Genomic DNA, 26,999 nt, shown 5'->3' on the forward strand with positions numbered 1-26,999 from the left:
CAAGGGGAGTTTTCTATTTTAAACAAATAAATCTGATAAATTATGTGAAGGAGAAACCGTGCTCATTGTTCGCACTAATTCTGTTTTCTGTCCCCACGCTTCCGTGCTGAGATATCTGGCGTCCAGACCCCGATCCGCATCTCCAGACCTGCTGTTTGTGTGTATATATATATATACATACAAAAAGGCAGAATAATTGATTACAAATCAATTATCAGGATGTTTCAGACTACAAGTCCTTCATCGGCTGAATACAAAAAAACTGTGCTTTAAGAAGTTGATAAAAAACAAACAAGTAGTCTTTTAAACAAAATTCCAGAATGTTGATGTTGATGATGATGATGATGACCTCAGAATAGAATGTTCATTCCAAATGGCTCCAAAGTGCCTAGTTTGAAAATAAGTTCACATTCCTTTTGTTTCTTGACAGCATTAGTTCCATAGCATTGAACCATCCCACAAATTGTGATGTCTTCTTAGTGTAGTCATTTCTGTTAAAATGTCTGGCGACAGGAAAGGTAGAGGTGTTAATTTGTATACTTCTCAGATGTTCCACGAAGCGATCAGCCAAGCGTTGTTTTGTTTCACCAATATATAGCTTGTTACATTTGATGCAGCCAATGCAGTATACTATTCCTTTACTAATGCAAGTAAAAGTATCATGGATAGTTAATGAGGATTTTGCTCCCTTAACTACTGTGTTGCTGTGAATGTATTTACAAGTTGCACAGCGTGACCTATTGCACGGAAACGTACCCTTAAGACTGTCCAGATTGGGTCGAATGTTACTGTGGACCAGATTTTGTTACTGTGCTCTCTTAGATTTTTGTCTCTTCTGTATGACATTAGAGGAGGGTTATTGAAAATAGGAGCTGTAGAAGGATCATCTTGAAGAATGCTCAAATTTCTTTGTATGATGTGTACTTTTTTGGTCATAGGATGATATGTAAGAACAAGGGGAATACGATTGTTGGTATTCTGTGTTTTGGTTTTGTACAAGGCATCCTTTCTGTTTATTATCGATACTCTTAACTGAGTTTCTCTAAGTATAGTATCTGGAAAACCACAGTTTCTGAAAAATGCACACATGTCATTTGTTTTATTCAAAAAATCACTAACATCACTGCAAATGCGTCTCAGTCTTAGTAATTGGGAGAATGGAATGGAGTTGTGACAAGCTTTGGGATGTGAGGAGGCGTATCTTAGATATGAATGAGAGTCTGTTTCTTTGTAGAAAATTGTAGTATTGATGGTACAATTAGAAACCGTGATGGTAATGTCTAAGAAAGAAATTTGTTTAGAAATGTTCCATGTATACTTTAGAGCTGGATGAGACTGGTCAATAAAATGTATGAAATCCATTAAATCTTCATTAGTGTTATCTGAGATGCCAAGTATGTCGTCAATGTGTCTAAGATATAACATTGGTGTATGTCCCTTGTACTGTTGAAAAACTTTATTTTCGATCCATCCCATAAAAAGACAGGCATAAGAGGGCCCCATTTTTGTTCCCATACTGACACCTCTAACTTGTTTATAAAAGTCTCCATTAAAGGAGAAACAATTCAAAGAAAGGACGAGTTGGGCTAGTTGCAAAAGAATATCGGTTGCAGGTTCTTTTACTATTTGATTACTGGTGCTGACCCTCTCACAACCACACGTGGAGTGAGGCCAGGTTTACTGCTCTGCAAACCTGTTGTTGCTGGTTTGGTCTCTTGTGTAGCAAACAGTTAGAACATAGAACATAAGAAAGTTTACAAACGAGAGGAGGCCATTCAGGCCATCTTGCTCGTTTGGTTGTTAGTAGCTTATTGATCCCAGAATCTCATCAAGCAGCTTCTTGAAGGATCCCAGGGTGTCACCTTATTATTATTATTATTTATTTCTTAGCAGACGCCCTTATCCAGGGCGACTTACAATTGTTACAAGATATCACATTATTTCACATTATACAGATATCACATTATTTTTACATACAATTACCCATTTATACAGTTGGGTTTTTATTTGAGCAATCTAGGTAAAGTACCTTGCTCAAGGGTACAACATTACTGGGGAGTTGGTTCCAGACCCTCACAATTCTCTGTGTAAAAAAGTGCCTCCTATTTTCTGTTCTGAATGCCCCTTTATCTAATCTTCATTTGTGACCCCTGGTCCTTGTTTCTTTTTTTCAGGTCAAAAAAGTCCCCTGGGTCGACATTGTCTATACCTTTTAGGATTTTGAACGCTTGAATCAGATCACGCGTAGTCTTCTTTGTTCAAGACTGAATAGATTCAATTCTTTTAGCCTGTCTGCATACAACATGCCTTTTAAACACAGGATAATTCTGGTTGCTCTTCTTTGCACTCTTTCTAGAGCAGCAATATCCTTTTTGTAACAAGGTGACCAGAACTGAACACAATATTCTAGGTGAGGTCTTACTAATGCATTGTGGAGTTTTAACATTACTTCCCTTGATTTAAATTCAACATTTCTCACAATATATCCGAGCATCTTGTTGGCCTTTTTTATAGCTTCCCCACATTGTCTAGATGAAGACATTTCTGAGTCAACATAAACTCCTAGGTCTTTTTCATAGATTCCTTCTTCAATTTCCGTATCTCCCATATGATATTTATAATGCACATTTGTATTGCCTGCATGCAGTACTTTACACTTTTCTCTATTAAATGTAATTTGCCATGTGTCTGCCCAGTTCTGAATACTGTCATTCTCATTTTGAATTACCTTGACAAATGTGGCATATTGTTTTTTTTCTGTGATTTTCTTTATTGCTTTTATTCAAGCTTGCAATTCAACAGCTGAAATCACTCCATATCCAGTGTCCAATCAACTGTCTCACTAATTAGATGATTAAGTGCATATGCTTCAGACATAGTCACTCAAGTGTGTCATGGTCAAGGATGAATGACAGAGTGATTAAAAAGTAACCAAAAACATTTCGTCAAAATCCATCATGTATATACCTTATTTTTTTAAAAAATAAATGTGTTATAATAGTGATATGTTTCTTTTGATGCTCGGTGGTGTGTGTGTGTGTGTGTATATATAGATATACAGTGCCATAAAAAAGTATTTGCCCCCCGTCTGATTTTCTGCATTTTTGCCTATTTTGACACTAAATGTTATCAGATCTTCAACCAAAACCTAATATTAGATCAAAGGAACCCTGAGTGAACATATAACACAAAAATTTGATACATATTTCATTTATTTATTAAAGAAAGTTATGCAACACCCTATGCCCCCGTGTGAAAAAGTAATCGCCCCCTTAGACTCAATAACTGGTTACGCCACCTTTAACAGCAATCAAACACTTCCTGTAGTTATTGATTAGTCTCTCACAGCGCCGTGGAGGAATTTTGGCCCACTCCTCCATGCAGAACTGCTTCAACTCTGTGACATTTGTGGGTTTTCGAGCATGAATTGCTCGTTTCAGGTCCTGCCACAACATCTCAATGGGGTTTAGGTCTGGACTTTGACTAGGCCATTCCAAAACTTTAAATTTCTTGTTCTTCAATCATTCTGATGTAGACTGGCTTGTGTGTTTCGGATCATTGTCTTGCTGCATGACCCAGCTGTGCTTCAGCTTCAGCTCACGGACGGGTGGCCTGACATTCTCCTGTAGAATTCTCTGATACAGAGCAGAATTCATGGTTCTTTCAGTGATGGCAAGTCGTCCAGGTCCTGATGCAGCAAAGCATCCCCAAACCATGACACTACCACCACCATGCTTGACCGTTGGTATGATGTTCTTACTGTGGAATCCAGTGTTTGGTTTTCACCATAACTGGGCCCATGTCGGCCAAAATGTTCCACTTTTAACTCATCTGAACATTGTTCCAGAACTCTCGAGGATCATCCAGGTGCTTTTTGGCAAACTTGAGATGAGCATTCATGTTCTTCTTAGTGAGCAATGCTTTCTGCCTTGCTACTCTGCCATTTTTACCCAGTGTCTTTCTGATGGTGGGTCATGAACACTGACCTTAGCTGAGGCGAGAGAGGCCTGCAGATCCCTGGATGTTGTTCTAGGGTTCTTTGTGACTTCCTGGACGATTTTATGCCTTGCTCTTGGAGAGATTTTGGCAGGACGGCCACTCCTGGGAAGATTCACTACTTTCTCCATTTGGACAATATGGCTCTGACTGTTGTTCGGTGGAGCCCCAGAGCCTTAGAAATGGCTTTGTAATCCTTTCCAGACTGATAGGCATCACCACCTTTTTTTCTGGAGGTCTTCAGGAATTTCTTTTGTTCGTGGCATGATGTGCCTCTACAACCTGTGTGCTGACAACTTCACTCTGATGGTAAAGGCCAAAGTTAGTCAGATTTATATTGGGCAGGGCTGGCCCAAATCAGGCCTGGTTGTTAACCAAAGTCCTCAAACAGCTGACCCTAATTATCCCTTTAATTGGGTTATGTTAACTAGGGGGGGGGGGCAATAACTTTTTCACACCTGAAGATTGCATGTTTGATTACCTTGCACACCAAAAAAATGAAAGAAGCACCAAACTCTGATGTAATTTTTTCTCTGACTCCCTCTATATACAACTACAACCCACAAAAGAATCTGACCAAATACAATGTGAAAAATGTGCAAAAAATGCAGAAAATCAGACTGGGCAAATACTTTTTCACGGCACTGTATTTGTTTATATATATATATATATATATATATATATATATATATATATATATATATATATATATATATATATATAAATGTGTAACATTTGTTTTGAACCCAGAGGGTAACCCTTGGCCATGGATTCCCTGAGGTTTCCTCCTGCATCCCTTCAGTGAATAGGGTTTGTTCCTTACCTGAGTGCTGAGCAGTTTAATTCTGCAAAGTGAGGAGGCCGAGGCGGACCAACTCGGGCGCAAGTACCAAACTCCATCTCATTATTTACTGATAATCTAATTAGGGGCACGCGATTATAGTAGCACAAGGTAGGCTGGGCAGCTCTCTTCAGCTGATATGATATGTTGGGCATAATCTCGTTAGACAGTTGCAGGCCAGAGGTGGCCTTATCCTTTTGGGGGAAGGTGGCCCAGACTGCCACTCGTCCTTCCGCTGGCATGACTCTCATGAATCAATAACAATTACATCACAATCAGTCAGTGTATTGAAAAAGTAAGCTGACAAATGGTTTTTGATTCAAAAACACTTTATATACAAGAAAGGTATACCTCCAATACAATCATATAAGCACGAGATTTAAACTGACTTTGGACAAGGCCTCAGTACAGCTCAGTGCATATGTTTGTATCAGAAAGCACGGATATCCTGGAGTCAATTCGAAAGAGATGAAAAGACTGACAAAACTTTACAATGTTTGGCATTTATACCTTTGTAAACAATTGTTGACTCCACTCCCATTTGTCTTACTTCTGTCCAATGATATGGGTTTCCACTCTATCATTGCACATTCCCTCTGGGGAATGGCGGGGTTGCATACCGTGTTGTACCTAGCAGGGCGCATCCCTCTTGTCTTTCAGTTCCGCTCCCCCATCATACACTATCTCTGCTAATCTCCTGCCTTTTCGTGTTTAGCTCCGACACCTATCTGTGACTTTCAGTCGTGTTAGGCTATGCAAAACTGCACAGAGCTGGTTTTGCTGATGGGGAATGAAAGAACTCAAAACTTACACAATACTGTATAGAAACTTAATATGGACGCATATTACAGCAACTGAATTAGTAAGCACATTAAAACGACTATAAAAAAAAAAAAAAACACACATTCACACACAATTTAAACATAATGATTAAAAACAACTTGACTATAAAAGAAAAACACACACATACACATAATGTAAAACTTATAATTAATAACATAATTAATACCTCAAGCAGAAAGTCATCACTACACCAGTACATGGGGAGGAGGAACGTGTCCCTGAGTGCCACTTGTCCTGCCGCTGGCAATAGCTGTCATCAAGCAATAATTATTGATCTCAGTCAGCCAGCACACAGGCAGCTCTAGAGCTCAATGGACAAGGCCATGGGCCAAAAAACATATTACCTTCTCTTGGTCGTTTTGTCAAACGCAATAAAGATTCGGTCAAATCAATCTTTGGTGGATGTCTCCTTTCTGATTACATTTTTGGTTAGAAACATGATTTTTTTTTTGGTACCCATGATAAATGCCACTTTAGGATAATGCACAATGAATTGCATCGTTTTACTAAGGGACAGAAAATTTTTAAACTATAATCAGCTATGCAAAGACCAAACACGAAGATAACAAAAATGTAGAGGATGAAAACGCATCTTTGTGCTTTACAAAGGGCTTATTTATTTATTTATTGCACTGGGCAGCTTTTTGTAGCTTTAGCCAGTATTTTTTATAACCTTTCTTAAAAAACAAAACTATAAAGCATTATCATTTTATGAATCAAATGGCAATAATTTTAAATGTTGATAAATAGTGTCGCATAAAAAAAAATACATTTCTGTATGAAGCCCCTCGTACTGCGTCTTAATTTTTTGCTATTTGCTCCGAGCAGCTGGCCAGGGCTCAGATCTCGCTTGCTACACCCTTTGAAGTTGCGCAACTCACTTCACGTCACACTCTTGACTGCTGAAATCTCATGAGAACAGGTACGACTTCCACTGCTAAAAACAGAGGAAAACCTTATTGCACTAATGGGTGTTGCACTTATTATTGCACTAAAACTTGGTAAAAGAAGGCAAAAGTGCAGGAACAGAGTTATGTGGACAAGGGAGTGGATGCTAAATCGGGAGAAGGGAGAAGCACACCACGATCTTTTAAACCAGCTATGTTTAAATGATCACTTTAAGGTTTTTTATTTTTATTTTCACACATTTTTTTTTTTACATTAAGGGTATGAATACATTTGGAGGCAACTGTACATATATTTAGATTCTAATATTTTGGGTGTATATTAGACACAGTAGGATAGAATAAGCTGTTCTGGATCAATCGTCCATTCTTAAGTAGGGGGTGTGATGGAAAAAAGAGGGATAGGTGTGAAAGGGTTACTGTAAAAGTCCCATTCATAACTCTCTCCTTTCTGCCCCTCTCACAGTTTCTGCTCAGCTGCTTTTTTAAAACCCTGCCTCTTGCAACTATATATAAAGTCCAGGAAATCTGAAGCACCGTTAAGCTTAGTTTTTCTTGTGAAATCATCAGTCTCATTCCCACTGCAGCAGTAATGGCAGAAGCAAGTCTTCTGGTAGCCCAGAACCAGTTTAACTGTCCAGTGTGTCTGGAGGTATTGAAGGACCCAGTTGCAATTCCGTGTGGACACAGTTACTGTATGGGGTGTATTAAGAACTGCTGGGATCAGACTGATCATACAGGTGTCTACAGCTGCCACCAGTGCAGAGAGACTTTTACCCCAAGGCCTGTCCTACGCAGAAACATAATGCTGGCTGAAGTTGTGGAGAAATGAAAGACGACAGGACTCAATCCTCTTCCTGCTCAAAGTTTACAAACGAGAGGAGGCCATTCGGCCCATCTTGCTCGTTTGGTTGTTAGTAGCTTATTGATCCCAGAATCTCATCAAGCAGCTTCTTGAAGGATCCCAGGGTGTCAGCTTCAACAACATTACTGGGGAGTTGGTTCCAGACCCTCACAATTCTCTGTGTAAAAAAGTGCCTCCTATTTTCTGTTCTGAATGCCCCTTTAACTAATCTCCATTTGTGACCCCTGGTCCTTGTTTCTTTTTTCAGGTCAAAGAAGTCCCCTGGGTCGACATTGTCTATACCTTTTAGGATTTTGAATGTTTGAATCAGATCGCCGTGTAGTCTTCTTTGTTCAAGACTGAATAGATTCAATTCTTTTAGCCTGTCTGCATACGACATGCCTTTTAAACCCGGGATAATTCTGGTTGCTCTTCTTTGCACTCCTTCTAGAGCAGCAATATCCTTTTTGTAACGAGGTGACCAGAACTGAACACAATATTCTAGGTGAGGGCTTACTAATGCATTGTACAGTTATAACATTACTTCCCTTGATTTAAATTCAACACCTCTCACAATATATCCGAGCATTCGTTGGCCTATTTTATAGCTTCCCCACATTGTCTAGATGAAGACATTTCTGAGTCAACATACACTCCTAGGTCTTTTTCATAGTTCCCTTCTTCAATTTCACGATCTCCCATATGATATTTATAATGCACATTTTTATTGCCCGCATGCAATACTTTATACTTTATACTTTATACTTTTATACTTTACACTTTGTCTCTATTAAGACAATGTAGTTCTGGGATTGTAAAATGGCATTTCCCATCTGGGTCAATTGCAACGAACTTGTGGATTTAGTACAGAGCTACGTACGAAGTTACAGATCAGCCAATGATAATCTACTTCAAGCAAAAGATGTAGGCTGTTTTGCTAAAATTCCCATATCCAAGTATTGAAAATGAGTCTTCTATCTTCTGTTCCCGATTCGGCAGTTGATAAATCCTAGATTCTAACTTCCATGCAGTCATGTGAGATTACTGTTTAAACTCACAGCCTTGCAATCTAAAACATAACAAATAATAATGACTTGAAACTACAGATCGATAAAATATCCCCAAAATATAAATAATAAAAAGTAAACTTGTAACAGCAGGGAACATTTTACATGAAACCGTAGAACTGAAATGGGCTTTAAAGCAACATCAAGTTAAGCGCCAGCAAACAGAAGAGCCTCAACAAAAGAGCCGGGAATCTAGCTGTGGGAGTCCAGCGAGGGGAGGCCTGTGCCGAGATGCTGTTGGAATAGATCCGAACCTAACAGCGCTCTGGAAGAAGCCATCTACTAGTCAGGTCTGTACCCTCCACCCCACTGCTCCCACTGTGCCTATTTGTCTTGCCTGTCCTGCTATGACTGTCTCTCACATCCCTGTTCTGTCCTCTCACCCTCGTCCTCCTCTGCCCTCTCTCCGCTGCTGCTCCTCCAACCCCTCTAACCTCATCCCTCTGCCTCTCCCCCCCTCCCGCACACTCTCTGGTGCACTCTGGAACTGTCACTCTTCTGCTAACAAAGCTGATTTCATCTCTGCCTTTGCCTCCCACCTCTCTCTTGATTTCCTTGCTCTCACTGAAACCTGGCTGTCCCCTGATAACACTGTAACTCCTGCTGCCCTGTCCTCTCTCTATGTCCTGTCCCATACCCCGCGTCTCACTGGACGGGGAGGTGGGACTGGTCTTCTCCTCTCTCCCTCCTTACTCTTTTCTGTCCCCTCCTCACTCTCCTCACTCTCTGTTAAATTTGAATTTCATGCAGTCCAACTAACCACTCCCTGTCAACTCCTGCTAATTGTACTGTACCGTCCCCCTGGGCCTCTCGCTCACTTTCTAGATGAACTTGACTATCTACTCTCCTCCCTCCCCTCTCTGTCTACCCCAACTGTCCTGTTAGGTGACTTCAACATCCATCTCTCCAACCCCAGCCATTCTGTTGGATTCCTCCCTCTCCTTCACTCCTTCGACTTCTGTCTCTCTCCATCCCCTCCTACCCACAAAGCTGGCCGTCAACTGGACCTCACCTTCTCCAGGGCCTGCTGCCCCTCCATCCTCTCTGTCACCCCCCTGGACCTCTCTGATCACTATTTCATCTCTTTTTCTCTGTCTCTGCCCTCTCTCCCTGCTCCTCCTACCCCCACTGTCACCTCTCGCCGTAACCTCCGCTCTCTCCCCCTCTGTCCTTCACTCCACTGCTCTCTCTCACCTCCCTATCGACTCCTTTTCACAACTCTCCGTAGACTCTGCTACCTCCACCCTCTTCTCCTCCCTCACCTCTTCCCACGACTCCCTCTATCCCCTCACCTCCTGACCTGCTCGCCCCTCGCCTCCCCAACCCTGGCTCTCCTCTGCGCTCCGCTCAGCAAGAATCACACTGCGATCTGCTGAAAAGAAATGGAAGAGAACCAAACTCCCTGCTGCCCTAGACCTTTACCGCACTCTCCTCTCCTCCTTCTCCTCTACTCTCTCCTCTGCTAAATGTACTTATTTCCAATCTGTAATCCAAGCCTCCACTAACAACCCACAAACTATTCTCTACCTTCTTCTCCCTCCTAAACCCTCCCCCCCTCCTCCTCCTCCTCCCCCCTCCTCTATCTCCCCTGATGACTTTGCCTCCTTCTTCTCTTCTAAAATCTCAGATATCTGCAAACTCTTTAACACCTCTCCCTCCCCCGCACCCCCTCCTGCTCCAACCCCTACACCCACTGCATCCCCTACTAACTCACCCTCCTTCTCCACCTTCTCGCCCCTCTCAGACTCTGACCTCTCCTCCCTGCTCCAGGGTCACAAACCCACCACGTGTGCCCTGGACCCCCTCCCCACTCACCTCTTTCAAGCTGCTGCTCCTGCTCTACTTCCCTTCATCTCCTCCCTTCTCAACACCTCTCTCCTTTCTGGTCTCTTTCCCTCTGCCTTCAAAAAAGCCTCTATCACTCCCCTCCTCAAAAAACCTACCCTCGACCCCACCTCCCTCCAGAGCTACCGTCCTGTCTCCCTCCTACCCTTCCTCTCCAAAACCCTCGAGCGGACTGTACACCGCCAGCTCTCTGCTTTCCTGTCCAACCACTCTCTGCTCGACCCTCTCCAATCTGGCTTCCGCTCTGCTCACTCCACTGAAACCGCCCTCCTGTCTGTCACCAACTCACTAAAGTCTGCCCGAGCTGCCTCTCTCTCCTCTGTCCTAATTCTCCTCGACCTCTCTGTTGCCTTTGACATTGTTGATTCTACTATTCTACTATCATCTCTCGCTGACCTGGGGATCTCTGGCACTGCTCTGGCCTGGTTCTCCTCCTACCTCTCCAACCACACTTACCAGGTAACCTGGCGTGGAGCAACCTCCACACCTCACCCTCTCTTAACAGGAGTCTCCCAAGGGTCAGTCTTGGGTCCTCTCCTGTTCTCTCTCTACACCTGCCCCCTGGGCCCCCTCATCGCATCCTATTGTTTCTCATACCATTTCTATGCTGATGATGCTCAGATTTTCCTCTCCTTCCCCACCTCTGACTCCACCATCCCCTCCCGTATCTCTACCTGTCTGTCTGCTTTTTCCTCCTGGATGCACTCGCATCACCTCAAACTCAACCTCTCTAAATCTGACCTCCTTTTCTTTTCCTCCTCCTCCCCCTCCTCTGATCTCTCTATCTCTGTTCCTCTGGAATCTACCACACTCTCTCCCTCTTCCTCCGCTAAGAACCTCTGAGTCACCCTGGACCCCTGCCTCTCTTTTTCCCAGCACATCTCCACTCTGGCACGCACTTGCCGATTCTTCCTGAGCAACATCCGAAGAATCCGACCCTTCCTCACCAACTACGCCACCCAGCTCCTGGTCCAGGCCTTGGTACTCTCCCGCCTAGACTACTGCAACTCCCTCCTGGCTGGTCTCCCTGCGTCCGCCACCCGTCCGCTCCAGCTCATCCAGAACTCTGCTGCCCGCCTGGTGTTCTCTCTGCCTCGCTTCTCCCACGCAACTCCACTGCTCCGCTCACTCCACTGGCTCCCGATCACCGCTCGCATCCAGTTCAACTCTTGTACTAGCCTACAGATGCCTTGACCAGACTGCACCCAGTTCCCTACACCCCCACTCGACCTCTCCCCTCCGCCTGCACTAGAAGACTGGCTCTACCTCTTCTACGGTCCCCTGCCTCCAGAGCCCGCTTCTTCTCCACCCTCGCTCCGCAGTGGTGGAATGACCTTCCTACAGATGTCAGGACTGCCCAGTCCGACCACATTCCGGCGCCTCCTTAAACTCACCTCTTCAGACAGCACCTGTAGAACTCCTCTGTTTTTCCCCTGGGACACTTATCACCCTTCCTTAAATGCGCTTTACTTGCTCTTATCTGCCCCCTATTTTACTGCATTTAATCCTGTACTTCAGAGTACTGTAATCTGCCTAGTGTTTAATCTGTAGTATTTTTTATTTAATCATATCCTGATGTAACTATCAATGACACTGTTATCTGCTGTATTATTGAATTATATTTTGTCACACTTGTACTTGCTTGAACCAAAGTCATTGTATTTATCTTGCTCTTAATTGTATTATTACTTGTACTGTGATACTTGAAATGTATTTGCTTACGATTGTAAGTCGCCCTGGATAAGGGTGTCTGCTAAGAAATAAATAATAATAATAATAATAATAATAATAATAATGTAAAAAAATATTTTTATAAAACCACAGGGCTATATAATACTTAATGACAAAATACATGTTTGACTGTACATGGATCACTTGTATAAGCAATAGCAGTTTAAAAAGCTGCTCCAATCATGGTATATCTCCCTCTTCCTCAGCTAAGAACCTTGGAGTCACCCTGGACCCCTGCCTCTCTTATTCCCAGCACATCTCCACTCTGGCACGCACTTGCCGATTCTTCCTGAGCAACATCCGAAGAATCCGACCCTTCCTCACCAACTATGCTACCCAGCTCCTGGTCCAGGCCCTGGTACTCTCCCGCCTAGACTACTGCAACTCCCTCCTGGCTGGCCTCCCTGCGTCCGCCACCCGTCCGCTCCAGCTCATCCAGAACTCTGCTGCCCGCCTGGTGTTCTCTCTGCCTCGCTTCGCCCACGCTACTCCACTACTCCGCTCGCTCCACTGGCTCCCGATCACCGCTCGCATCCAGTTCAAGACTCTTGTACTAGCCTACAGATGCCTTGACCAGTCTGCACCCAGCTACCTCCAGACCCTCATCTCTCCCTACACCCCCACTCGACCTCTCCGCTCCGCCTGCACTAGAAGACTAGCTCTACCACCGCTACGCTCCCCTGCCTCCAAAGCCCGCTCCTTCTCCACCCTTGCTCCGCAGTGGTAGAATGACCTTCCTACAGATGTCAGGACTGCCCAGTCCCTGACCACATTCCGGCGCCTCCTTAAGACTCACCTCTTCAAAGAGCACCTGTAGAACTCCTCTGTTTGTATCCTGGGACACTATCACCCTTCATGTAAATGTGCTCTATTTTGCTCTTATCAGCCCCTATTTTACTGCATTTAATCCTGCACTTCAGAATACTGTAATCTGCCAAGTTTTTAACCTATAGTACTTTGTATTTAATCACATCCTGATGTAACTATCACTATTTAATCATATCCTGATGTAACTATCACTATTACCTGCTGTATTATTGAATTGTGGTTTGTCAAACTTGTACTTTACTTGAACAAAAGTTATTGTATTTCTTGCTCTTATTGTATTACTTGTATTGTAACGCTTGAAATGTTTTTGCTTACGATTGTAAGTTGCCCTGGATAAGGGCGTCTGCTAAGAAATAAATAATAATAGAAATAAATAATATATATATAAGAAATGTAGAAACAAGGACATCTAAGATATTTATTACTGCATTTTAAAAATTATACTGATTGACAACAATACATTTAAAATAGCACTTAAAACAGGCAGCAAAACATTTTTAATATATATATTTTTTTTACTTTAGTTGTCTTATTGCCAATCAGCAAATTGGTATTAAAAACACAAGTCGCCTACGTTTGTTAAGAGTACCCAAGAGAGAGAGGGGAGTATTAAACACATCTGAGCAGAAATCATCTTGTTAAGAAGCAATGCTATGCAGCCCATTAAAGTCCTAAAAGCTCTCTGGCGCACCCTGCTGGAAGCAGTATTGATTTTACACTTCAAGCTGCCCGCATGATAACTGAGGTACCGCAGATTCACCACGGTATCGGAAAAGTTTCCACAGATCACACTGCAAGAGGCTGAGCAATGCATGAGAAAAGAAAGACAAACTTGGAGTACATAATAACAATCTATTTAATATATTACTAATGTGACGTAACACAATCCGAATGCTCAACAACGATGAATACAAGATGTAGTCGTTCATATTTTTTCTGTGAGTTTTTGATCTGAATAAATTGTGATTAGGGGGTGACCCTATTTATCAAGCAAGTTTATTCTTTTGGTTTTCAGTAAATATTTCTGTATTTAGTCAAATGCACTCCTGTTCTTTAGGTGTCCCCAAGTGTCTGCAATTCTGAGAATGCTCTCGAGTCCCGTAAGAGCCAGCAACTGACTTCACTTCTTCACACATCAAGTGCAGGGATAGGATTACACACCTGTGTGAATTTTATGGTGTCTTTTAAGGTTTCCTAACTGGCTGAATCTCTTCCCACAAACAGCACAATGATAAGGTTTCTCTCCTGTGTGAATGCGCTTGTGTTTTTTAAGGTTTCCTAAGTGACTGAATCTCTTCCCACAAACAGTGCAGTGATAAGGTTTGTCTCCTGTGTGAATGCGTTGGTGGACTTTAAGGTTTCCTAAGTGACTGAATCTCTTCCCACAATCAGGGCAGTGATAAGATTTCTCTCCTATGTGAATGCGCTGGTGTGAATGAAGATTTCCTAACTGTGTGAAACTCTTATCACTGTACTGTATGTGGGAAGGTCTCTCTCCCGTGTGAATGCGCTGGTGTCTTTTAAGCAGTGATATATGATTGAAACTCTTCCCACAATCAGCCCAGGAAAACGTAGTCCCTCCTGTGGGATTTCCCTTGTGAGTTTCAGGAACGTCTAATTGACAGGAACTCTTCCCACCTTTAACAGAATGAGGCAAGGTATTCAAGTTGCCCTGGATTTCAGAATTGTTAAAACATACAGAATGTGCTGTCTCTGTACTCTCCACAGTAAGTGGGTGTCTGTCTTGTAAAGAAGGAATTTTAACTGAGTGAGTTCTCAATGTCTTCACATTTTCTTCTCGGGGTGTTGTTTCTCTGTGCTTCTTGCACTGTGGTTTGCCTCTAGAAGAGTTTTTCCACTGGGGTGATAGAGTGGAGTCGTGTTCTCCTTCATCTACTGTAGAAGCTAAAGAAAGAAAGAGAAGAGAGACAAAGGTTATTGTACAGCATTCTTCCACATCCACGTGCTGAACACAAGTGAATGAGCAGTTCAGTGATTGGTTGCTTGAGATGAGGCGGATTAATTTACCAGTTAGTGTCCCGCAAGTTTCAGTCACAGGAAAAATGATGTGAACATGTCAAGTAGAAAATGAAAAACATGCGTTTTTTTTTTTTTTTTTTTACTGTTTAAACTGGAATACTTTAAAATCGAGCCAACAGCGTGTCATGAAAAATCCTATTCAGTACCTGCATTTTGACAGTACTGCTATTTATCTAATATTTTAATTAGATTTTTGATAATTAAATATTTGCTGTGCTTCTAAAAACAGAATTTCCATTTGCAATCCCACGCACTGCACCTTGCCTTTTTATTCTACCTGTACCGAAGACACACGATATGTAGAACTATGTAGGGCTGGAGGCTTTTTGTTTTTCCACAACAAATTTGTCTTTTCATGAATCATGAATATTCAAATACAACATCATTTTTAAAGTGTAAGAAACAAAATTAGACTTTTGGTTTTCATTATCATACAATACCGGTTCACTCATTTTGGTGATGCTGCTGCATGCATGTATATAGTGCAGATGAGATTTGCTTTGCAATGCACATGTAAACAACAGGATGTAAGAAAATAGAAATAGTCTGCCGATGTTTTATTTGATGTTATGGCAATGCAGTGGGGAAAATCTCAATTTAACTAGAAAACATTCACCTGTCAAATATTTACACAATAATAATTAAAACACACTTCCAGGTCCTAACTAACAGCAATGCATGTATGTAAATGAGCATGTTTCAGAAAATCTTCAAATTAGTATTTATCGACCTTACATCATATTTAAATGCAATTCTGCAGACTGACAGATAACCTACAGAAAGTGTGCGTTCTCTTATGCTTTAACAGTGTAACTAAAGTTGCTGGAGAATTGTAGTTTTGCCGCTTGCTGCTAAGGGAGCTTTATGTTCATATCAACATGACGTTACAATCCCACTTGAAGGTATGATTAAAGCACAGTGTGCCGTTGACAGCATGCCTGCATTGGTCTAATAGCACTATAAATGAGAACTGATGACCAGACACTGACTTTGATAAGAAGCCATTTCTGTAATCACAAAATAAACCTTCCACGCCCACCCAAAGAGATACTCAGTATATGTTGAATAATTTATGCTGAATTACCTGCCCAAGTGTTGTGTTTAATTACAAAAGCAGTAACTTGAGCCACAGATTGAACAGAAAAAAATGAGTTTGCCTTGGCCTTGCATTTACCTGAAATCATAACTCTGTCCCTGCATACTGAAATTTGCCAGACTGAATATCACTCACATTAACAGTCACTGATTTCCACCACACTTAACATCACTTTCAGATATAAAAGTATAAGATCAGGTTTATATGCAGGTACTGCACCGAAATGTTTCTTCTGGTGACGCCAAGCAACCCGACTGGATTTGTCATCACCCAGTGATGGGACATGTGATCCCTGCAGCTCTGTAAAGCTGTGGGAGCAGCACAACTGCAAACAGTCTACCAGGAATGGGGAAAGGCACAGATCTAACACATGGGTGTCCAAAGTTAACCCTTCCACTCCTGGTTTTTGTTCCAACCCTGTTCTAACTTGTTTAATTGAACCATTTAAATCTCCATCCAGGCACAGGAGTAGCACTTTATAGAACTGAACCTGTTCAATGTGGAGTGGAATGGCCTCCAGGATTGTGATTGGACACTGCTGATCCAACAGCATTCTAAAGAGGCAAGACAGTGGCTGCACATCTAGCAGGTACCTCAGGAGCAAGCACAGTGATGTCCTTGTTGACACAGTGATTGGGCAGCTCCCCTTGGTTAAAATATGAATCTTAAGCACACTGCGGGTGTTCAGTACCAGGTTCTGCAAGATGAATAGGCAGCTCAATTTTGCTTGTTTTGTACGATTACCTCTAAATCCCAGTTCACATTCAGATGGAGGATCATCACACAGGCTGGATCCCAGTTTCTTGTTCTCCTCAAGTGTACAGACATTATTTTCATTAGGAAGTTCCTCTGTGATGGGGACACATTCCTGCTCTATGAATTCCTCTTTAATAGGAACACATTCCTGTTGTTCATCTTTAACAAATGCCAGCTCTGTAACCTGCATTAGACTTGCACACCACTCCTGCTCAAAGGACTCCTCTTGTGTGTAAACTGCTTCCATCTTTGGCCCCTCCTGTGCTTCAGATTCAGGGATAGCGTGGCCCTCTTTGGGATCTGCGGAAATCAAAATTGTACAAAATTACAACTCTTCCTTACTAGCTAGGTTCCTCTAGGAAGCCAGCCCCTTGTCAGAATGCTACTGAGAGATGTCATCGGGCCATTCCAGTGGAACAATTTATGAGAAGGTATTTCTCTCATTTTATTTATTTATTTTTATTATTTGTTTATTTAGCAGACGCCTTTATCCAAGGCGACTTAGAGACTAGGGTGTGTGAACTATGCATCAGCTGCAGAGTCACTTACAACTACGTCTCACCCGAAAGACGGAGCACAAGGAGGTGAAGTGACTTACTCAGGGTCACACAATGAGTCAGTGGCTGAGGTGGGAATTTTAAATTAATACAGTGCACCGTTACTTTACCCTGATTTTAACTCCCCAATTAAAACATATTCCCTCGCAGCAGAGAACCCCACAACAGAGGGTGTCCTCTAACACACATCCAGGAGCTTGACAGCAAGCTCCCAGGAGGACAAAGGCAGCCCTATAGTGTCTGCTTGTATATAGCATCTGGCCAACAGATACAAATCATGAATGACAGCCTATGGGATCTTGTACTTTTCAAGATACTACAGGATCGTGAGCTGGGAATGAGACTGGATCCAACATTCCTTCTAAAGTACTTGTGGAAGAGAGGTGCTCAGTGCCTTTAATTAAAGCTGAAATACATTTCTGAAATTTGAAAAAATACCATCTAACCCTAGTACCCTACCCACAATTCCATGGTTCATATCTTTGCAATGATCAAATATTTATTTCAGCTCCTATCAACATTCTGTGTTAGTTGCTTTGATCAGGGATTGTATCAAAATAAACCCTTGTGGCAAAGTGGTTTGCAGTGCACAGGTGTATGGGTGATGCATTGCTCAAGACAATGACAAACAATAAAGTACTTCCCTTGATTTTAATTACTTCCCTTGATTTAAATTCAACACTTCTCACAATATACAAGTGCATTGTTGTCCGGGTTTGGTGCTGGCCTTCATCGACAGCTCCGGATCGTCTTAGCCGTCTAATAACAACAAACAAACAGTTTTTAGCCACGACAAAACAAACAAAACACTCACGATTTACAACACGGGTCTCCTTCCAGTTTAGCGTTAACCATAACAAAGGAACAGATCACTTCGCTACGTCCCCTTTTATACCGCCAATCATGACCCCTTGGTTAAAGATTGCAACCGCTCCTCCAATCCGCTGTTGCCATATTGTTTCCTTTCAGTGTCGATTTAGTGTATTGTAGCTCCGCCCCCTTTCTAGATGGCCGACTTCTGCCTAACCCTGGGAATGAATTGTCTGGCTCCAGTCCAGGGCACTCTGTTGCCTTTACACAGCGCCCTCGCAGGTCGGAGGGAGATTGTATCACCAAGAATCAGTCTGTCTGTCACAACCCTCCACACTGCTGTGTTCAATAATGTGCAGCATGCATTTAAAAGTTACTGTTCCTCAGTTATTTCGTATAGGGGTGAGCTGGTATAATAGTTTTGTGGTTTAGGTACATTATGGTATTGATACCATTCCTGTTATTCTACATTGCAATTATCGATTAACGCTGTGTTTGTGTTCCTATGAACTAAGTGAAGGAAAAGGCATTTTCATATGAACATCTTTTTATTCTACGTCCTGTACAAAACAAGACTCTAGCCTCACACTGGAGCATTCTATACACTTCTACCTCCCTGTCAATCACCATGATCGCCGTTCTGCCTTTGCATTGTTCCAATGCAAACATCAATTTCTCTACTGCAAATATGCTTAAAAACCAAGCAATGATATTTTCAGTCTTAGCAAAGCGTCTGAGGAACGTCTTAACGGTTTTGAAGGAAACAGTCATCGCAGAATACAAGTTTAATTTTTCGCAGTATCTGGCAACAACCATCGCACTCAGTTTACCAAATGAGTGCAAAAAATTAAACTTGTATTCTGAGTTTACTAAACAAGTTATCATAAATATTGACCCCAAATCGAGACTCCACCCTCTCGAGGTAAAACTATTATTTTCAGCCCTCTTACAAAGCATTAACATAAGCATATTTGTGTCTGTCTTGCAGCTGGTTCTCTGATTTCCCTCTATACATTCCTTAAAGGAAATTGGTCACTTTACTGTGTAAAGGATGTAGTCACTACACTGCACAGCGTCGGTCTCATAAAGACATTCTGTCTGGAGACACGCCTCTTTTTAAATCTTGCAAATAACACTACAGAATTAGGAAATAAACAATTGAGAGGATTCATTCTGCGTTTACATTAAAAGGGGCGCCATTTAAATTGCAATCAGGTAATACATAGCAGTGAACCTGTTTAGAGCAATGAGTCAGTCAACACGCCTTTATCAGTGTTTCATATTTTATCCTGGTTATTATAATGCCAGTAAAACGCTACACTTCATTTGTGGAGTCCTGTACATAGGATTACTCTCACATGACATTGCTGGACTGTTACTAAACTGGTTCATATTTTTTATTGTTATTGCAAATGCCAGCAATAAGCTAAACAGGTCTTTTCAAAACTCCTTCATTTGTAGACTGAACTACTGTGTTAGTGGAAGACATTTGGTTTTCTGAACTGTTGTAATATAATTCTTAGGTTTTCCTGCTTATTTTAATGCCAGCAATGAGCCAAGTGATGCCTATAAACATTATGACAGGTTTAAAGTGTCTTCAGGTGCTTTACTTACTATTACAGCAACAGGAGTATGATTGGGGGAAAAAAGAAAAAAAAAAAAAATGAATTGTAATATTTATTAAAATTTACTTATTTTAACTACCAAACTTATATTTATGTTTGAATGCCATATTTATTTATTAATACGTTGATAAAAAGTGGGAACAAATGGAATTGGCCATTTTTGAAAAACGGAATTTGGTATTCCCAAGAATGGAACAATTAGTAGCCCTAAAGATGGTTACAATTAAAGGCAGTGCAGATGCCAGTGTTTATGATAACAACCGACAGGCTGCACATGATCAGAGGAGGATTCAAAATCAGAGGCAGAGACACAATAAATGTATTGTTAAATTTAAAGTAAATTGTAAAATTGTTAAGATACGTGTGTTGGAATATTGTTTCAAAATTGTATAATGCGACAAAAATGTATTAAAAGTGTTAATACGTGGCCGAAGGTTTCTCACTGATAATTTACCCTTTCTCAGTCAAAACGGCAAGTTTCTCAGTATCTAAAAAGCTTAGAGGGAACGCTGGTGTCAAATACAATGAGCAGACAAGCGACTGCAGCAGGATAGCCTGCTTATTCTCAAAGCAGTTTCATTTAAACAAGTGATTTACAGAATTCAAACTTTTTAAAGTGCAGCAATATTTTTTGTACAAACTCCACCTGTGTAATAATGATTAGTAACAACATTGGAAGCTTACTTGTGCAATGTCACGTGAACTGTAGATATAAATCATACTGTAACAGGGTCGCAGCAAGAAAAAGACTCGGAGGCAAGGAAGCTACAGTTTAAGAGCTAAAACAAGACAATACAAACAAAACACAAGAACAAACAAACTGGCACACGGGCCAAAACAAAAAGGGTTAAACAAAACACACAAATGTACACCAAAAAAAAAAAAAAAAAAAAAAAAACTACTTTCAGGCTGGGAATTCGCCTTCACTGATCTAAACAAACATCAAAAAGTCACCAAACTCCCTCTCCCAGACACAGGATATCTGCCTGCTTTTACACAGGCGGCCAGTCCCCAATTATTATTATTATTATTATTTGTTTATTTATTAGATGCCTTTATCCAAGGCGACTTACAGAGACTAGGGTGTGTGAACTATGCATCAGCTGCAGAGTCACTTACAATTATGTCTCACCCGAAAGACGGAGCACAAGGAGGTTAAGTGACTTGCTCAGGGTCACACAATGAGTCAGTGGCTGAGGTGGGATTTGAACCGGGGACCTCCTGGTTACAAGCCCCTTTCTTTAACCACTGGATCACACAGCCTGTCTGCACAAACTGGAGAGTGGCCTCACCTGTGGTTGCTGGCAGAGACATTAAACCTGTCACTGCCACACATACCTTTTAGTATTAAAATATATTTGTAATGGTGTGGCTATACCTATTGTTTGTACCCTATGCAAACTCATCTCTGCTCTTAAATAATAACCTTTATTATTAAATGTTTGGGTTTTAAGCAATACGAGGCATAATTTCCTAAATCTGTTTTCCATCAGCTGAACAAAGTACTTTTTATTTGATGGTTCGAATTTTTCTAAAACTGCAGCATCACGTTGTTTTAAGCAAATGAGAGATCTTAATAATAGAATAACACACTGTTATAGTAGAACATATACTGTATTGTACAACTTTTGTTACACTTCAGTTATTGAAAAGACTGCGAGAGCAACTGATGTCATGTTTTTTTTTCACTTTTTAAAGTTTTCTTGTTTTGTGAAGCGACAGTAGTAAATGTGTCTGATTGAGATTGCAATGTAAAACGACAGAGGTAGGTTGGATTGTTAAACTGGATCGCATTTTAACATGGCATCTGTTGGGCATGATGAGATTGGGGGTTTCATTAGCCTGTAATGTAACATACAACCCCTGTGGGTACAAATGAGGTGGAGCATGTCATATATATATATATATATATATATATACACACACACACACACACACATTATATATATATATATATATTTTTTTTTTCACAACACAAGTCTCAAGCCAACGTTTATTAAATGAATAACAAAAAAGGGAATGGGAACTGGGAGCAAATAAAAGAGCTAATGAAAGGCAGCTAATTAACAGTTATTCATAACCCCCTGGCGACCACACAAAAAGCCCAATAAACACCCCAGATAACCCCCACCATCACACTCGTGCTCACAACATCCAGCCATTCAGTAACTGCTCCCCGCTTAGACCCCTCTCTCACCGGGACAATTCATCCTTACTACTAGATGTACATATTTTAAGAATGTGTGTGTACTTTTAAGATCTTGACTGTGTAACCACATAGAAACTGTTGATCATTCGCTTCTACAAGCTAGAGTTGTGGATTGGTGCAGGCAGGGTGCTGCTGCCGGCCCCTTTATTCATCCAGTTCGGTCTGGAAAGATCGCTCTAAATGTGTGTGTGGAACAATAAGGAAATAGGACTGAAACAAAAGAACGAGCAACAAATGAGCAGTGACTGTACCGAAGGCAAACACAACAGCACTGGATCAAAAAAGAAAGAGAGCCAGGAGCACTCTTTGGTTTAAACTATTAATGTATCAATTCTTAATATTATGAAAAAGGTGCCCTTTGGAGTCGAGGGTTTCTTCAAAAGTTTAGTAAAAAATAGGCGAAAAAATACCTGTAAATCCATTGTTTCATTGTAGATTCAAATTAACCCATCAGGCAAATCACCACAAACCAAGACACTCTTACAAACTTATGGGTAAAAAAACCCTTAATGGGTCATATGCAAAAACGGAATATTAAATAGCACACCAAACCAGCATGTTCTAAAAAAACAAACAAAGAGACTCAATGCATAGCGGCAAACCAGCCTTCATCAGGGTGTAGTCTCAATTAGCAACACAGCAATACATCAGCAATCGCATTCAATCAATTAACACGCAAGTACTGACATGAATTACATTCATTACACAAGTCAATTAATTAAACACAACTGAAATAATTAGTGGAACAGCAATCAAAGGAATAAATATCAAAAAAAGACTATACCAAAAACTCAGAGCCAATAAGAAAATAACATTCAGTTCATAGGTAGGGTCTATAATCCAGCTCTCCATTTAATCCTGGAGATTCAGTAGCTTTTAATTGAAATATCCAAAATGTTTCCCAAGAGATTCGAGTCGGTCACCTCCGCTTATTGATTTATTAACCATTTCTATCCCTAACACTAAGGTTATCAGTTACTCCTATCAGCAGCTTCATAGTGTTTAGCCACGGGATATTCTAAATTACCAGTTTTAATCGCGTATGTCCTTTCTTTGAGTTCTCCTAAATAAAGACACCTACATGGGCATTCCAAACAATAGACAACATAAGCAGTGTTACAATTAATGATGTTATTGATTTCATGTGATTATTTGTCTCAACATCACTAAATTGTTTAATCTTGCACAGCATTTTTACAATGATTGAAAACCCACATCTGAATGTCCATTTTAATTGTCTAGGAAGCCAGGAACTCTGTTTCTTATCTCAATAGGCGGAGGCACGGTGGCGCGGTGGTTAGCACTGCTGGCTCATGGCTCTAGGGTCCTGGGTTTGATTCCGGCCTCAGGGGTCTGTCTGTGTGGAGTATGCATGTTCTCCCTGTGTTCGCGTGGGTTTTGTCACCGATAGCTGGAGCATGTCTAAAACTTATCATGGGGGGGATCAGTGAATACCGCTAAAGTGGGATCACTCTATTAGTTCCCAGCTTGTATAATTCTCGTAATTTTGGTGCTTCTGTATTAAATCGATTGATTGTATATCAAATTCAGGTTTTTGACCGCAAATGCGTCTAAATCGTTAGAATTGACCAAAGGGAATATTGTTGTTTAACCAATTAGGATGAAAACTCTCGGCTCTTCTTAGGAGTATTTCTGTCAGTAGTTTTTCTATACACAGAAGTGTGCAAGAATCTTTGACTATCTGAATACAATTAAACCATTTATCTAAAAATAGATTTGCAGTCAAACAGTTTAATCAAACACGAAAACACGACGTGTTGCTGTATAAGAACATAAGAAAGTTTACAAAGGAGAGGAGGCCATTCAGCCCATCTTGCTCGTTTGGTTGTTAGTAGCTTATTGATCCCAGAATCTCATCAAGCAGCTTCTTGAAGGATCCCATGGTGTCAGCTTCAACATTACTGGGGAGTTGGTTCCAGACCCTCACAATTCTCTGTGTAAAAAAGTGCCTCCTATTTTCTGTTCTGAATGCCCCTTTATCTAATCTTCATTTGTGACCCCTGGTCGTTGTTTCTTTTTTTCAGGTCAAAAAAGTCCACTGGGTCGACATTGTCTATACCTTTTAGGATTTTGAACGCTTGAATCAGATCACCGCGTAGTCTTCTTTGTTCAAGACTAAATAGATTCAATTCTTTTAGCCTGTCTGCATACGACATGCCTTTTAAACCCGGGATAATTCTGGTTGCTCTTCTTTGCACTCTTTCTAGAGCAGCAATATCCTTTTTGTAACGAGGTGACCAGAACTGAACACAATATTCTAGGTGAGGTCTTACTAATGCATTGTAGAGTTTTAACATTACTTCCCTTGATTTAAATTCAACACTTCTCACAATATATCCGAGCATCTTGTTGGCCTTTTTTATAGCTTACCCACATTGTCTAGATGAAGACATTTCTGAGTCAACATAAACTCCTTGGTCGTTGATATCGGGTCACAAATCATTATTCTAACCCTCTGCAATATGGTCTGTGACTGTCTCAGTGAACACCTACTTAAATATGAATTAGACTATGTTAGATTCACATCGTTCTTGTAGTCTATAAAATAATACAATGCCTCAATTAGACTCCTCATAACCGAGATTAGGACAGAGCTGTGTTATTAACAGCGCTTATAATAAACACTTTATAACGTGTCGAGAGAAATCCTAACAAAGATCTTTCCACTAGAATGTGGTTTGCGGTGTTGGATTGACCGAGCAATACCATACAATAAAATCAACCTTACCTTGAAATATTAGAGGTTGTTTAATGTCTGCATCTGCAGCGTTTATACACCCTCGCACAGCTTTCAACTCGCTCTCTGATATTTCCAATCTCAGCTTCAGACTTTCATTCTCTTTCTCCTTTCCAGCCATTTCCATTTGGAATTCAGTGAATTTGCTGCCGACAACTTTAGTAATCGCACACAAGACGGTGTCTACAGCCGCTTTCACTGCGTGCTCGATGGTAGAGGCGAGCTCGTCTTGAAAGAACGACACGGACACACTGACGTCCATCTTCACTGGTTTAGTTTCAGACTGGTCTAGCGGAATCCTCTTCCCGGAACTCCGTGCAGGTAATAAACAAACACAAAAATCAAAAATTATCAGAAAACATTTCAACCCAACCTAAATACTTTAAAAAGCAGGAGACAAACTGTTGTAAAATAATCAGTGACTGCAGCCACCTCCCTCCACGTAAACATAACAAACCCTTTCTATTTCCTGTACTGAAATGAGAGCGTTACTAGCAGAAGGCGGGCCTGGTGAAACCATTGCGTGTTATTGGCTGCAGAAGCACTAACCCCAGCATGCAAGGGCAGGATCGACGAGGTTATGAAGCCGGATACCACAGTTCGCCATGTTGGCTCTTCGAGCGCTATGTTCTGTGCAATGCTGACACTGCGGGGAATCCGAAATGGCGCCAGTTTTGACTGTCTCTGCTTTCTAATGCGCATGCTCAATTCCAAAGCTGTTGCTGCGAACGTGTATGGCAAGCCATCGCGGCCAAAACGAATGGACACACCGCGTAGCCTCAATAACCAGTGAAAGCGTAGAACTCATCACGTGACTGTTACAAACGGGTATTTAAAAAATGCAACGTGTAGTGGATTTTTGTTAACGCATAGCCAATTTTATATTTTATGCAAGATGGCCATAGCCGTAGCTAGGTATGAGGTTACCGAAGTTAAAATAACTTAAATGTGTGTGTGTGTGTGTGTGTGTGTGTGTATTCTGCAGTGTCGTGTCGTCTATGAATACAACGAATGCTGCATGCCTTGGAATATATTGTATCCACATTTTGAAGAATATCATAGAAAAGTGTGTTTATTCTAGAGTATGTTTAAGTATATGACAGCCCTGTATGCAAGTCATTGGTTAAGGCATGCAATGCGCCAAGTTGCACCTCACTTCCTGGTGGCCGTCAAGGATCCTTGGTGGCAGGGGCGCTGGAACTAGGGGTGTTGGGGGTACGGCAAACATAGACAAGGCGTGCAACTATAGAACTGAACCCTCCTCGACTGAACGCTGAGTGGCGCGCAAACTCGTCGTCAAAACCAAAATGGAAAACTTAGTGTTTATTTTATATAACAAACGTGCTCCCTGGTGCAGTATGATATTTTAAAAGGTTGCACAGTCTACAACAAATGTGTGGCAGGACAGCTCGAGGGGTGACGTCCCCAGACCAGGAAGTTGACATTCACAAGTACTGAAGCGCTGAAGTGAGTATTTATTAAATAAAAAATAAATCACAAGGACAAACAAAAACACAGCTCATAGAGCCCAAAATAAACATTTCCACAAAACCAGTCTGGAACACCAATAGCCCCTCGCCCTGCCCTATATTTTGGATCACCGATAGCCCCTCGCCCTGCCCCATATTCTGGATCACCGATAGCCCCTCACCCTGCCCCATATTCTGGATCACCGATAGCCCCTCGCCCTGCCCCATATTCTTGATCACCGATAGCCCCTCGCCCTGCCCCATATTCTGGATCACCGATAGCCCCTCGCCCTGCCCCATATTCTGGATCACCGATAGCCCCTCGCCCTGCCCCATATTCTTGATCACCGATAGCCCCTCGCCCTGCCCCATATTCTGGATCACCGATAGCCCCTCGCCCTGCCCTATATTCTGGATCACCGATAGCCCCTCGCCCTGCCCCATATTCTGGATCACCGATAGCCCCTCGCCCTGCCCTATATTCTGGATCACCGATAGCCCCTCGCCCTGCCCCATATTCTTGATCACTGATAGCCCCTCGCCCTGCCCCATATTCTTGATCACTGATAGCCCCTCGCCCTGCCCCATATTTACACACAGGCTCTTCTGCACTGCTACAGAAAGCAATACAGTGCAAAGAAATGAACCCCGGACTAAAAACTTGACAAACTGCATGGAAGTTAGAATCGAGGATTTATCAACTGCAGAATCAGGAATAGAAGCAGAAGAGTCATTTTCAATACTTGGAAATGGGAATTTTAACAAAACGGCCCACATCT

At 41.6% G+C, this 26,999-nt stretch overlaps 1 protein-coding gene across 1 annotated transcript; it reads right to left on the reverse strand.

Annotated features, from left to right (window-relative positions):
• Positions 1-13,304: 13,304 nt before the first annotated feature.
• On the reverse strand, positions 13,305-25,692 carry LOC131699408 (zinc finger protein 23-like). The gene is made up of 3 exons (XM_058996007.1): positions 24,743-25,692; positions 16,781-17,092; positions 13,305-14,805 (listed from the first exon to the last, which is right to left on the reverse strand). Exons 1-3 carry the CDS (start codon positions 25,011-25,013, stop codon positions 14,054-14,056), a joined length of 1,335 nt encoding a protein of 444 aa, XP_058851990.1. The 5' UTR covers positions 25,014-25,692; the 3' UTR covers positions 13,305-14,053.
• Positions 25,693-26,999: the final 1,307 nt, after the last annotated feature.

The sequence above is a fragment of the Acipenser ruthenus genome, chromosome 22 (genome assembly GCF_902713425.1).
Source record: "Acipenser ruthenus chromosome 22, fAciRut3.2 maternal haplotype, whole genome shotgun sequence".
Taxonomy (NCBI): Eukaryota; Metazoa; Chordata; class Actinopteri; order Acipenseriformes; family Acipenseridae; genus Acipenser; species Acipenser ruthenus.

Excerpts from the sequence above, each read along its gene's own strand:
- LOC131699408 (XM_058996007.1), bottom strand. The coding sequence starts at position 25,013 with ATGGACGTCAGTGTGTCCGTGTCGTTCTTTCAAGACGAGCTCGCCTCT. Across the intron at positions 17,093-24,742 it reads ACAACCTCTAATATTTCAAG|ATCCCAAAGAGGGCCACGCT; the intron begins GTAAGGTTGATT and ends TGATTTCCGCAG. Across the intron at positions 14,806-16,780 it reads ATGTGAACTGGGATTTAGAG|CTTCTACAGTAGATGAAGGA; the intron begins GTAATCGTACAA and ends TTCTTTCTTTAG.